This window comes from Balaenoptera acutorostrata, chromosome 3 (assembly GCF_949987535.1).
Source record: "Balaenoptera acutorostrata chromosome 3, mBalAcu1.1, whole genome shotgun sequence".
Lineage (NCBI taxonomy): Eukaryota > Metazoa > Chordata > Mammalia > Artiodactyla > Balaenopteridae > Balaenoptera > Balaenoptera acutorostrata.
In genome coordinates, this window is record NC_080066.1 from 62,383,378 (window position 1) to 62,397,420 (window position 14,043).

At 55.8% G+C, this 14,043-nt stretch overlaps 1 protein-coding gene across 1 annotated transcript; it reads right to left on the reverse strand.

Moving 5' to 3' along the window:
- Nucleotides 1–10,499: 10,499 nt before the first annotated feature.
- CIMAP1C (ciliary microtubule associated protein 1C) lies at nucleotides 10,500–13,699 on the reverse strand. The gene is made up of 4 exons (XM_007197809.2): nucleotides 13,579–13,699; nucleotides 12,646–12,756; nucleotides 11,645–11,758; nucleotides 10,500–11,026 (listed from the first exon to the last, which is right to left on the reverse strand). The coding sequence occupies exons 1-4, from the start codon at nucleotides 13,697–13,699 to the stop codon at nucleotides 10,545–10,547; spliced, it is 828 nt and encodes a 275-aa protein (XP_007197871.1). The 3' UTR covers nucleotides 10,500–10,544.
- Nucleotides 13,700–14,043: the final 344 nt, after the last annotated feature.

Consider the following 14,043-nt stretch of genomic DNA (forward strand, 5'->3'; position numbering starts at 1 on the left):
GAGGCCCAGAAGCCTGGGATGGAGCAGGCCCAGGAATGACCACCCTGCCTTGCCTCACCCCCACCACGGGCAGCAATCCCCGAGGAGCCACTTCTCCAGGAGAAGGGACCCAGGTGGCAGCCGGTGGTCATATAGCCATCTCAGAAATGCTCCTGGCAGCCAAACATAAGTGCCCGTGCCACCGTGAGTAGCAGAGCTGGTAAATTACCACTGAGGGTTGCACACACACCCCCTCTCTATTTACATCTGCCTTGGTGCCTAAAAATGGATATTTATGCATTTTCAATATTCAGGGCAAACGCTCCATCACTCAGCGCTGCGTGTCTGCAGCACATTACCCTGGCCCCGCCGAGACATTCCTCTTCCACCTGGTGTGCCAAACCACTTGGTTTGCTTCCAAGCACGGCCTAGACCCTGAGCCCCTGCAGAGCCCCCACCCCCATCTGCAGGCCTGTGTGCCCCAAGGGGAAGTGGAGGGAACAAAGGGCCAGGCCAGCCTCCCCGCAGGGCCCCAGGGCCCACTCAGAGACTGGCTTCTCTCCCCCACTTTACAGACAAGCAGCCAGGGCTCAGAGAGGTAGGGTGGCCTGGGCAAGGTCACACAGCATCTCCTCTAGGTCAGGGTTACACCCCCATGTCCCCAGGTGGAGTGGCTCCCTTGTCACCAAGGAAAGTGGCGGAGCTGGGCTGTCTCTCCCGCTCTCCCAATCCTTCTTTGCCTCCTTTACTTGAGGTCCGTCTCCTCTGGCTCTGATTCTCTCTCTAGATTCCTCTCTGTGTCTCTGCACCTGGCTGGCTCTCACCAGCTCAGTCTCAGTGTCTCTCACATCTTTCTCGGTCTCTCCTTAGTGTTCGCATCTCTTTCATCTCTGGTCCCTGTGTCTCTCTGTCTTCCTCCCACCCACACCCCACACACGCACCCTTTCTCTTCCTCAGAGCCCCTTTGTCCACCCTGTCTCCCCAGCTTCGTCTTGGGTCTGAGATCAGGGCAAGGGGGAGGGAGATGTACTGATGTCCAGGAGGGGCCTCCTTGGGCAGTCGTGTCTCCTCCACACTGGCCCTGTGAAAGGGGAGCCTCCACGGCCCCTGAGCTGAGAGACCCACAGAGCAGAGTGGGGCTGAGGTGAGAGGTTCAGGGGGGCGGATTTCCACTCACTGGAAGCAAGTGAAAGATGGGCTGAGTTTCCCATCCCAGGATGTGCAAGATTTCTACATCAGCCCAACCACTTGACTTTAAAGGACCCATCTGGTTTGGTGAGTGGGGCTGAGTGGTGGGGTCCTGGGCCTGCCCTGAGCTGAAAGTGTTAATGCCCTGGGCCCTGAGGGCCTCTCACACCTACTCCCACTCCCCCTTCACCTGCACCCCTCCAGCTGCTCCTTTTGCGCTCTCTCTCTCTCTCTCTCTCTCTCTCTCTCTCTCGCTCTCTCGCTCTCTCGCTCTCTCGCTCTCGCTCTCGCTCTCTCTCCATCCATCCCTCTCTCCCTCTGTCAGGAATGATAAGAATTAATTAAATGTGTCCTCAGCTCCTGTCTGCTCACTTCCCCCAGGGAATTAACCAGTCCCAGCACTTCAGGCCTTGTTAGATTCCAAGAAAAACATACCACTTGTGCACTCTGTAACATGTATGTGTGCATGTAGCTGTCCCTGCACACAAAGGTACACACAGGGGCGGTGTGCTATTGCATGTTTCTGCATGTCCTGTCTGCTGGCTCATCAACATATACAAGACTGTGTACAACTCCATATGCACTCCTGAATCTGGAGACACATGTCAGGATGTTGGTGTGAATACACATATGAGTCTCTTGGTGTGGCCGTGTGTCTACACCCTGAGTGGGCATGCACACGTGTGCATCATATGTCTTCACATTCAGGTTCACTCTGTGTGTGGACAGGTCTCTACTGAGTCTCTGTGCTTGTACTGTGAGTCTGAGTAGACCTCATTACCATGCAAGTCTGTTTGGATGTAAATATATATGTCTCTGTGTTCTGGGGGGTGTGTGTGTGTGTGTGTGTGCATAAACCTATGTGTGCACATCTAACAGTATGCATGCACTGGTGCATGAGCATGTGTGGGGGGCACATGGGCCGTGTGTGTGCAGTGTACACACACCCATACACCCTAGCTGCCTTGCACTCACATCTCCTTCCTGGCTCCCCCGGAGCCAGCAGCCTTGTCCCCAGCAAGAGCCATCGTGCCGCATCTCCGGGGGGATGATGGTGGCAGCAGTGGCAGTACGGGTGGCAGAAGTCCGAAGTTAGGAAGGGGGAGGTGGTGGAGGGGAAGGCGCTCGCTAATGAGGCCACCTTCCTTGCCAGCCTGGGAGCTGGTGCCACTCATTATCCTCTCAGTAAGCAGCTCCCCTGGGAAGAGCTGCTGCCGGAGCCCTGCTCTCTCCCTCCCCTGGGATCCCCTTTCCCCACCTCCCCACCAGTCGTGAGACCCTGCAGGAGCCCTGGGCACCAAGAAGAAGGGCAGACAGAGAGGAGAGCCAGTGCCTGGTCCCACCAGGGCACCCAGGATGCCCTCCTGCCTGCCTTCCTGCTGCCAGGAAGCCCACCTTTCAGTGTACTCCTCTGTGTTAGGACCTGGTCTCCAAAAGACTTCTGGAAATCCAAATGTGCTTCTGGAGAAAGGAAAGCCTATGCACCCTGACCAGTCCCATCACAAACAATGAGCATGCTCCTGTAAAATAAGCACTAGGCGAGGGCTTCCCTGGTGGCGCAGTGGTTGAGAGTCTGCCTGCCAATGCAGGGGACACGGGTTCGAGCCCTGGTCTGGGAGGATCCCACGTGCCGCGGAGCAACTAGGCCCGTGAGCCACAACTGCTGAGCCTGCGCGTCTGGAGCCTGTGCTCCGCAACAAGAGAGGCCACGGTAGTGAGAGGCCCGCGCACCGCAATGAAGAGTGGCCCCCGCTTGCCACAACTGGGGGAAGCCCTCGCGCAGGGACGAGGACCCAACACAGCCCAAAAAATTAAATAAATAAATAAATAATAATTAAAGGTGCTAATAATTAAAAAAAAAAAAAATAAGCACTAGGCGAGAGTCAGCTGGTCTGGCTGATAATCCCAGTGCTGTGTGACCTTGGGCAAGTGCCCATACCTCTCTGGCTCTTGGTTTTCTTGTCTGTAAAATAGGGGAAGAAGACTAGAGCCACTGTTCTCAAAGAATGGTGCATGCATCGTTGGTGAGATATAAGACGATTTTAGACAATACCCAGAGATGGGCATCTGCTATTTTTTTTTTTTTTGGCATCTGCTATTTTAACTATGTACTTATTTTCATTTATATATTCTCATGTATGTGTGTGTGTGTTTGTGTGTGTTTAACTAGCACATCAGACCCCTGACTTCACAAACATTGCTTAAGACAAGGCTTAACACATTTAAATTTTAAAAGTGAGCCAGTTTAAAGAAAAATGTTGAGTAAATGAGAGGAAAGGCTAGCATCTGAGTATGACAAAGTCCTGGTGGAAGTTGACAAATGACTGTGGCCCTGGGCCAGAGCATCTCTGAGGCCCTTCCCTCTCTGAGAGGCAGTGGATTTAGGACCCCAGACCCCCGAGAATGAGAAATACACAGACTGGGCCCTGGTTCCCACCTCATTCTCATCATCACCAAGACAGACCATCGTGAGGAGTGGCAGGAGAAGCTGCTATGCGGTAAGTGGGGTGGTCCCTCCTGGCACAGGCCCCCGTGAGAACTCAGAGGACACAGAAGGTGTCCACACATGTGGCCCCTGTTGTGATTCAGGCCAGATCAGGCCGGGGCACAGGAATGGCTGAGACTGAAGGCAGAGGTAGCCGGGGTCTGGACAGAGAGGGCTCAGGCTGGGCCTGACGTGTCGTGCAGAGTCGGCAGCTGCATCTCCCACAGAGGCTGGAGGGGAGGCTGTCTGAGCCCCCCAGGCCGGTGAATGAGCTATTCCACCTGTGCTGCCCAGGGAGGAGCAGCCTGTCCCACAGCCCCAGTGCCTCTGTCCTCCAAGTGGCCGGGTGGGAGTCCCAGGAATTTACAGCCCAGCCTCCAGTGGGATTTATGAGTCTGCCTCAAGCCTGGTCTGCAGGGAGTGGCCGTCTGTCAGCACCCCCCACCACCCCCCGTTGCTGCTGATTGATGAGGATGTTTCCTGCCAAGAAAAACTCCCCTCTGTGTCAGGCAGCAGAGGGAAAGTTTCCCAGGCCCAAGGGCCAGCCCCTCACCCCATACCTGTCCCCGATCTGGTCCCTTCTCCTTCCCTTACAGCCCAGGCCTTCCCACGATCCCCCCAGCCCCACACGCTGACATCCAAACAGGAGGTGCACCCAAGGATCCCAACTCCCGGGCCAGAGCCCCACCCTCCCAGACCTGCCACTTGCTCATCCCTTCCCAGTGCTCTTCAAAACAGATCCAACCCAGGACCCAAGGCTGGAATGCCAAATTCCAGAATGAATCACTGAGGGAATCCAGAACACACACACACACACACACACACACACACACACACACACACACACATGTACTTCACAGATGAGGAACCAGAAGTCCAGAGAGGAATGGGCCTTGCCCAAAGTCACACAGCAGAACAGTGGTGTGGCTGAGACCTGAACCCACAAGACCCTGGACTAGTCATGTCCACGTCTGGTCACGGCTGATTGTCACACAGTCATACGGATAGTTTTCATCTCCAGATAAGGGCTCCTCTCCAGAGAACTGATGGACCTGGGTTTGAATTTCTCCTCTGTCACTTTGTATCTGAAAGTCACCACTTCTCTGTGCCTGTTTCCTCACCTGAAAAATGGGGCTCAAAAATAATCCTGACCTCCTGGGGTCATTATGAGGTTCAAGTGGTATAATACAGGTGAAGTCCCAGGACAGAGCTGGGACCCTGGCAGTGCTCACTAGGTGGTGGAGATTGTCCTCCTTCATTCCTGATGTCTCAAAGGGCCCCACTCCCTGATTTGCTAGGGGATAGGATAGGGTAGTTTAGGGCTGGTGGAGCAGGAGGAAAAGGAGAGGATGTATGTGGGGCTGCAGGGCAGGACTGAGGCCATTTCCTGCTGGAGGAAATCCTGGAAGGGTCCCTGGAAGAGGTGACTTCAAGCAGAAGACGCAGAGCTCTACCTCTCTTGCTCTGAGGCCACTTGGGGACTTCCTGAACACCACAGGGCTCAAGACCCTCCCCTCTCTAGGCATCTGCAAAACAGGGCCAGAGAGGACCGGACCACACACCCTAGAGGCATCTTCCAGCTCTGACCTTTATGCAAGCCCATCTAGACCCATCCCATGCAAGACCTAAGTTTTACCACTGGGTGGAAGAAGAAAATGCAGCTGGAAGCCAGCCTCCCTGCAGCTGCTGCTGGCCAGTCCCTCGCCCAGCACCAGATGTTCTTTGCTCCCCAACACCATCAGCTGGCTCTCCAGGGAACCAGAGCTGAGTGATCACCCACATCCAGACATTTGCTTCTCCCCACAGCCCTGCAGAGCAGCCAGCATTCTCTACTTTTCAGATGGGGAAACTGAGACCAGAAGAGGGGAGGCCTTGTTCAAGGTCACACATCAGACATGGCAGAGCCAAATCTCTAACCCTTTTTCCCAGCCCCCAACACCCAGCCCCCTAGCAGAGGCTGTGTGAAGGGAGGACTGGAGTCAGGTAGACTTGGGCTGGAATCCTGGTGCCCCCACCCCTAGCTGTGCATCACTAGCCCCACCTTCTCTGATCCTTGGCTTATGTAGGCGTCTGGCACATGGCAAGTGTTGAACACACGAAGCCACTGCTTTGTTTCTGGTATATTTTACACTCCACGAGAGCAGACACGTGTCTATGTTACTCACCTTGGTGTCCCCAGAGCTAGCATGGGGTGGATGTTCAGAGAATAATAGCTGCCTGGAGGCCCTCTCCCTCCTGGCCCTGTCTGGCACTCAGTATAAGGGTCTAGCCTCCTCCAGTCCCTTCCACCAACCGGAATCAACCCCTTCCCTTTCTCCCTTCCCCTTGGCAGCCCACACCCACCCAGGCCCTGAGGTAGTGGCTCCTGCCCACCTGCTCACCTTTTCTCCCCGTGTCTCTCAGCCCCACTTTTCCCTGTCCCTGCCTCTCCCTCAGTCCCTGTCTCCTGCTGAGCCCCTGCTCTGCACCACACACTGTGTTTACAAGAAAACCATGACAGTTTTTTATTTCTCTCTTTTGTCTCCCTTCCTCCCCTGAAGGGAACGCGCTTCCACTCTCCCAGGAAAAAAGGAAGGCTCCAGAAGAGAAAAAGCAAACAAAGGACAGTGGGGCCATGGGTGCCCCCAGCCCCACACATGGGCCACACGCACACGCACACACACAATCCTCCTCTTGTCCAGGCCTCCAAGAGCCATTCTGTTATTTGGGGGGTAATTGAAAAATGTCGATCTTTATTGTAGAGGATAAACGAGGCAGAGGGACATGGGGAGCAAGAGGGAGAGAGAGAGGAGAAGCAGAGGGAGGCAGAAAGACTTAGAGGGGAGAAGAGTCAGATGGGAGAACGTGGGCTTAGAGAGAGAGGAGAAGCCAGAAGGAACAGGTCGGCGGCAGACTCTTCCCCTGCAGTGAGCCTGGCAAGGCAGCTTCTGACCCCACTGGGAATCCCGGGAGAGCCGGGTGGCAGGAGCTCCTATTCTGGTCCTCCTGTCCCTGGGCAGCCCCTGGAGTGGGGTCTCTGAGTGCTGGGGGCAGGGAGAAGGGGTCTGGCTTGGTCAGCGAGGGCTTACAACCACAGGCGCCCCATCCAGAGGTGGGACCCCAGCCTGGAGGGTTGAGAGCCAGCCAGCAGTTCCTCTGCTCCCGGACGGGGAACCATGCCCCAGCTCCATCCTGAGCACAGAGACCCTGCTGAGCTCCCTTCCCACAGCCCACCCCCACTCCCTCTGCACGGTGGGGAGGAGGGGAGGGTTCTCACGGTTTATCTACTCTGAATCTCCAGGGCAGTGGGCTGTGCAAGGGAGCCTGGGGGGACATGAGTACGTACGTGAGACAAGGAGGCGCCTGGAGAGAGGGGTGTGTGTGCTAGTAAATGTGCGTGTAGTATGCGTGTGTCTGTGTCTATGCCTTTCCCTGTGAATGTAATTTAAGGCCCGTGTTTGAGTGGGCTTGGTGTCAGGGTGTGTGTACGGAGTAGGGTGCGCGGTGTGAGCGTGCGCGTGCATGCGCGTGCACGTGTGAGCTGTACTGTGAGGAGCGTCTGTGTCCTGTCTCCATGCACATGTGGGTAAAGGACATGTGTCTGTGCACAACCCCTACCTGTGAGCCTGTGTGTGGTGTGGCAGTGTGTCCCCTCAGGCAGGGCCCCTCTTTTGCCCCTGGCCCAGGGCCACCATTCCCCCAGTCCTGGGAGCCAGAGTGACAACTGGCCCTCAGAGTCCCTCCAGCAACAACAGAATGACGGCGACCTATCCCCCGCCCCGGCCAGTGTCCAGGAGGGTTGTGTGACTTCAGTTTTACCACCAAGCCCTGGCAGGGGTGACCCACGGAGGCCAGGCCTCCCCCTGGCCCTGGGAAAGGAGGGCGGAAGCGCTGGTAGGTGCCCTGCCGTGCACTGACCCTCACCCACCCTCCTATGTCTGCCCCCTCCTGGAGAGCGCTGCTTCTCATCCTCCCACCAAGCCACGCTCTGAATTCCTGCAGGGTGCGGCTAGGACTCCGAGGCACAGCCAGAGCCTGGCATAGGGCAGGAGCTTAGCAAATGTTTGTTGAACAAATGAATGATTGTGTCTGTGTGATCATGTGCCAGGCTCTGGGACCTAAGTACCTGAGGGCACAGGCTGAAGTCCTACAAGAATCGGACCAAGGCTTCCTGCCAGGTCAAGTGTGGCCCCCGAGTTGTTCAGAAGGGGCAGGGTCAGGCCTGAGAGGCCATGCCCACTGACCTTCTCCAAGTCATCTACATGGTCACCACCACAGGAGAGGCAAGGCCAAGAGATGGGGACTGCTTCGTCCAAAGGTCTGTCTCAAGCTAAATGACCCTGTCACTTCGTGGGCTGAGGCACAAGGGAGGCCCCATTTATCTTCTCTGGAGGCCACATCCCTTTCTTGGCGGGGCCATCTCTCTTCCAAACATCTTCATCCCCCAAAGAGTCATACTGAATTCTCCAGCCTCCTCTCCTTCCCTTGGGACCTCAAACCAAGGGTTAGTTCTAGCTCTAGGGCTAACACCCAGCCCCTGCCCATAACTGGTGGCAGCTGGGGCCAGGCTGAAGGTCTGTCACAGACTGAACCATGGAGGCAAAAACTAGGATTTAGTCCGAATGTAAGTCAAGGGTCTCACCCCAGACTGAGCCCTCACTCTAATCACACTGCCAAACCTGGTCACACTGTGAGCCCTGACCCTGTCACACAGTGAGCCCTGACCCTGTCACACATTGAACCCTGACCCTGTCACACATTGAGCCCTGACCCTGATCACATACTGAGCCCTGATTCTGGTCACACACTAAGCCCTGACCTTGGTCACAGACTGAGCCTGGGCTTTCATTTAGAGACAGGCCATTAATTTGTCATAGGGCCAAAGCTGTTTCCCTGCCTCTGGGCCTCAGTTTTCTTCTCTTTTTAATGGAGGGCCTTGGGATGGGCTGAGCACTAAATCAGAAAACCCCTACTCAGAGGTTGGCCTGTTGCTTCCCTGACCTGGTGACACAGGAGAGCATCAGCCACTGCCACCTGCCAACCCCCACCCCTACCCAACACTTTCAGCCCAAGCATCACTAATTTTTGCAGCCGCCGTGATAAATGGCGTTGTCGGCAAAATGACATCTTTCCAATCTGCTGCAAGACAGATGGGTCCCCAAGCTCACTTGCTGTCTCTCGAGCCTGCCCAGACCAGCCCTGTGGACGAGTGGGGAGGACAGGACAGACACAATACCCCAGGCATGGGGGCTGCGGCGGGAGGGGGAGGAAATTTCAGGCCCAGAGTCAGGTATGACCCCAGTGGGGTTTTTTACAAGCCCCTTTTTAAAATATTCAGTTGTTTGTTTCTTTTTGATATTCCAAAGATATTCTCTGCTCCTTTCTATCCAAAATTAGTTCTTCAATACCATTTTCATTTTCAATTAAAACCTGAATATTGCTCAAATTCGCAAGGATGAGCCACCAGACACTGGTTCCTAGTGGCCTTTCCTCCTGCCTCCCTCTGCTTTGGGGACAGTGGCTGCAGAAGGACATGCCTCTGCCTGAGCCATCAGGCCTGGGGGACATTCAGCCTCCTCTCCTCCTTCCCTAAGCCCCTCTCCCTCCACAGTTCCTGCCCTCCCTTCCCCACTTCCGCAGGCTGCAGAGCCCGTGTGGAAGTCCTCCCCACATCTCCTGTGACGGGGGGAGCTAGGAGAGGGGCTGGTCCTAGGGCTGGGGACAAGTCGGAACAGGGGATCTGGATACCAAGAATTAAAGAAAGACAAATACCAGACCCTGAGACCCCAGCCTGCCCAGACACCGGCAGGAGAGCTGCCACCAGTCTGTCCAAAAGCGGCGAAGCCAGAAGAGGTAGGGGCTGTGGGCATCGCCTGGACTCATGAGTGAGGCAATACTGCCCCCTCCTGGCTGGTTCACGGCTCCTCCTCTCCTCCTCCACGGGGGCCCTGACGGCTGGCCGTTGAGGCTGGGGACACACAGGCAACTCTCCAAAGACAGCATGTGACATGCAGACCCTCCTCCCAGCAGCCCCCCTGCGCTTTGCCTATTCCCTAGGCTGATCGCTAGCTTCCAGGCTCTGCCCATCTTATCCAACTTTCTCTCGCTGCCCAAGGAATTCTGAAAAGACCACGTCTTATCTAGCCCCATCACAGTGAGGACGAATCCTGAGTCGCCTCCAAGCTGCCCGCCGTCTGGTCCCATTATGGGCCAGCCTCCTACAGCCCAGGCACCCGCTCTCTGAGCCTCCCCCGGTTCCCTGCCCCTGCACAATTTGGTCCCACCTGCACGCCTTCCCTCTCATCTTCACCTCCACCAAGAATACCTTCCCTCCTACACACTGTCTCTGCTTGTCCTCTTGGGTTCCTCCCCCAGGAAGGCTGCCCTGTGCCCCCGGCCCCAGCCAGAATGGCTCCTCCCTTCTGCCCCACTTGCCCTGCTCCTCTCTTGGGGGTGACCACTATCAGGGATCAGAATCAAACAGTTCGGGAGCTGGAGGGAACTTGGACACCCTCCAGGTCCACCGTCCCCCCTCACAGAGGCCCAGAGAGGTGAGGGAGCTGCACAAGTCCACACAGCACATTAGTGGCAGAGGTAGGCCTAGAACTCAGCTCCCCGGAGTCTCTGCCCAGGGCTCCTTGGAGGACACCTGGTGAGCCACAACAGAACATCTCCCAGACAGGGACCCCTACAACACCGCCAGTATCCCCAGCCCCTCATCAGGGCACAAAGAAAGCCACTGTGAGTGTTTGCAAAACGAAGGAATAAATGAAAATATTTATCTAATGCCTTCTATGTGCTGGATACAGCAGGCATCAGCTCTGCTACTTAAAACTTTGGTAAGTTGCTCGATTTGGTACAGAAAAATAACTTCTGGGGACGGGGGGTGGGGGTGAGTGCACCAGGAGGGGCCTCAGTCGTGAATGTCGACAATCAGTGGGCACAGGTGGGGCGAGTGCTTGATGCCCATGGTGAAAGCGGGCATGCGGGACTTGTGAACCGTGACTTGCTGGACGTCATGGGAGCCGGGGCCAGGCCGAGGTGTGTGGTCCACCGGGTAGGCAAAGCGCCTGGCCATGCTGTACATGGGGCTGCGGTTCTGGTAGACAGACGGCTCAGGCCGGGCGTGCATGGCCGGTCCAGGGCCTCCTGCCACATCCTCCTTGTAGAACCAGTTCTTGTCCAAGGGGCTCAGGCTGTAGCAAGGAGCAGCTCTGTTGGCGGGCAGGTTGGGCCCCAGCAGGAGTGGCAGCTGGTATTGGTTGGGGCCCGGATTGGGGTCCATCACTCTGTATGGGCACCGGTAGCCAAAGGTGTACTTGGGAGCCCTGCGCTCCCCAGGCGGGTGGGTCTTCTCCAGGTGGTAATGGCAGGAGGCCAGGGTGGGGCTCAGGCCTGAAAGTGGATGAATGAAGGGGAGGGGGTCTCAGGACAGGAGCCAGGCCACATCTCCTGGTGTCCAACTAACCGGTCTAGGGAGGGAGCTGAGGTCTTGGTTAGCCTGGTATGACTTCTCTATAACCACCTTAGCATCGGGCAGGAATATCACCACCCCTGCGTGGGACTATGGGATGGAGGTGGGGAGGGACTTCGGCCATCCTGATATCAGGATTGTGACACTGTTTTCATAATATAAAAACCCCAAGTGTCATCAGAACATCACCCTTGGGCTGTCATTGTCCCTGTGACAGCACCAAGAAAACATCCTGAAATCACTACAGTCCGTGAACTCATTAGCATGACAATATTACTGCCACGACATGAGCCCTGTGATATTTTTATCATAACATCACCCTGCAACATACATGCATAACATTGGCCTCAAGACATTAAGTACTGTGACACAGACACTGTGACATCAGTGTCTTGATATGACATTGCAGGGAGAGGCCAGAATCTGCAGACACACCTGGCGAAGGGAGTCATGACCCCTTTGCCCCTGCTCCTGTCCCAAGCATGGACCCCCATCCCCCAACCTCCCAACCCCGACCTCCCTCTCCCGGCCCATCTTACGCAGGTTAGAGATGCGCTCCGCCATGGGAACCTGAGGGCAGCTGGACATTCCAAACCGAGTTATTTTAGGATCCAAGAAATAGCATGGCCCAGGGTTGCATATGTCCATGATCCCTGCAAGGCAGCCAAGGAAAGGCCCGGTCAGCCCCAGAGGCCCACCCCAGGGTGAGTCTGGCCTGCCTCCAGGCAAGATCCCCCTCCCCCAAAAAGGATCGAAGGCTCCCTTCCAGTTCCTCGGGCTCTTGAGTGTTTCGGGAGCCTTGACTTCCTCATCCATAAAATGGGGCTTTTAACACATGAACTTGTTCAGAGGAACAGATAAAATAACAGCTGCACAGCAGTTTGGTCAGCCCCCACCCCGCCAGGGATTGGTGCCAAGGGGATAATAATAGGCATAGTGGCTACTGTTAGTACGAGGAAGGGATACAGCCCTGGAAAGGGGGTTCTCCTGCTGAGGAGGGTGTGTCACCTCTGGGAGGGGCCGAGATCTCAGACCCCCAGATACACGCTCCTGCCCACCTTCTCCTCTCACTGGCCTTGGCTGTCATCCCCAGCTCTTCGATGGCCCTCTGCTCCCCACCTTCCAGGGGCTTCTAAGCCACCTGGGAAGCTTTGAGGGCACCCCACCACCACCACTTTCCCTCCACTCACCAGCTATTCCTGCCCAGCTGCTATGGCAAGTGAACCCATGGCAGCCAGAGCAGAAGGGCCCCAGCCAAAGACCACACAGAAAGGAGACCCTGCCAGCTGGATGCAACAGGTCCCTTCGAAGCTCCCTCAGGAGGCCCAGTTGGGAAATGCCCAGAGGGATGGGTCACCTGGCACCCCTGCTGGCTTCCTTCTGGACCCAGCAGGCCACGTGGGTGTCCCACTCAGGACAGGCCTGGGTTCCCAGGGGACTCTGGCTACAGATAATGACTCCTCACCTCTCACCGCAGCCCCAAACATCCAACAATAATAATCCTACGCCCACGGGGATGATGGGTGTGGTGACCACTCACGCTTCTCCCAGTGCCGGGTGTGCAGGGTATAGGCTGGCTCCTGGAACATGGAGACGTCGTGGTCTGTGTAGCCCGTGCAGGATGGCCGGAGGTATTTAGCAGGCCCCGGACCTGTGAGCACCGACAGGGTGGCCCTCAGCCTGGGCCCGCCAGATCAGAGGCAGGGGAAGCCCCAAATACAGTGTGACTTAAGAACTCTGGGGTCTTTGCTCTCACTGATGTCACCCTGAGACAAAGACCACCATCGAGGTGCTTCCTTTGGGGAAACGCAGTGTTCCCAGATAAAATGTGATTTCCCTTGGACAGGCAATGCATAATCAGAAAAGTAATAGTTACAAGGAACTGAGACCTTATTCTGTGCCGAGTACTATGCTAAGCATTTTCTGTGGGTTATTTCAGTTAAGCCTCTCGACAATTCTGTAAGACAGATACCCTTGTTTTCCCCATCTTACAGATGAGAAAATTGAGGCTTAGAAGTATCAATTTACCCAAAGTCACACAAGCCATTATTGTGAAAATTCTGAGACACCAGCCAACAGAGCCTAAACGTTTAATCACATACTAAACCACCTCCCACATAGAGCAACAATCAGTCATTAACAATGTAGTAAGAATTAGTTTGTCTGCTTTCAGTTGAGAGTAAGATTCAAGGGAAGTGAAGAAAGCTAGAGCTGGGCTAAAGATGCCACAGAATCCCTAGCCTTTTTCCAAAACTGGCCTCACTTCAAACCCCTTCCACCCCCCTCTCCTCCCCCCTCTCCCCCCAAAAAAAATTCCCAGCAGCTAATACCCCTGCAAAGTTTAGCTTGGAAGTGCTGATCTTCTGTGGCTTTGAGGCGAGTCTGAAAGGGCTTTGCAGGAGGCAGGACTGGAAGACTAGGACACCTTCGGCAGCTCTGCAAAGAGATGAATGAGCCCAAGCCCAGGTCTCACCTTTAATTGTTGCCAGGACAACAGGGGTCTGCTTTACCTCCTGCCCTGAGGGCACCTGCACCTTCCTCTCTGGCTGCTGCCCATAGAACACAGGGTTCCTGACCCCCTTGGGCAGTTTCATGTCTGGGGCCAAGCAGAGGGCAGTAGCAGCTGCTGAGAGACCCTAAGCAGCGGGCAAGGAGCTGGGTCTGGGTGGGGCCTGTTCCAGGGGCCCCTGCCCAAGCCCCTCTTTCCACTCTCTCTCCCTGATGCCAGAGGCTGTGTGGAGGCTGGGAAGCAAGACAGTCCTCCTGCTCGTGCAGCTGAGGCCATCTGGGGTACAGCCAGCTGCAGGGCTCAGCAGGCTGGAGCTGGGGATGACATCACTGCAGAACTTAGACTGTTTATTTCCTCCAGTTGCCGTGGTGCCTGAACCGTAATTCTACACTGGCAGCTCAGCTGTGGAACCCTGAGAACTCGGCCCCC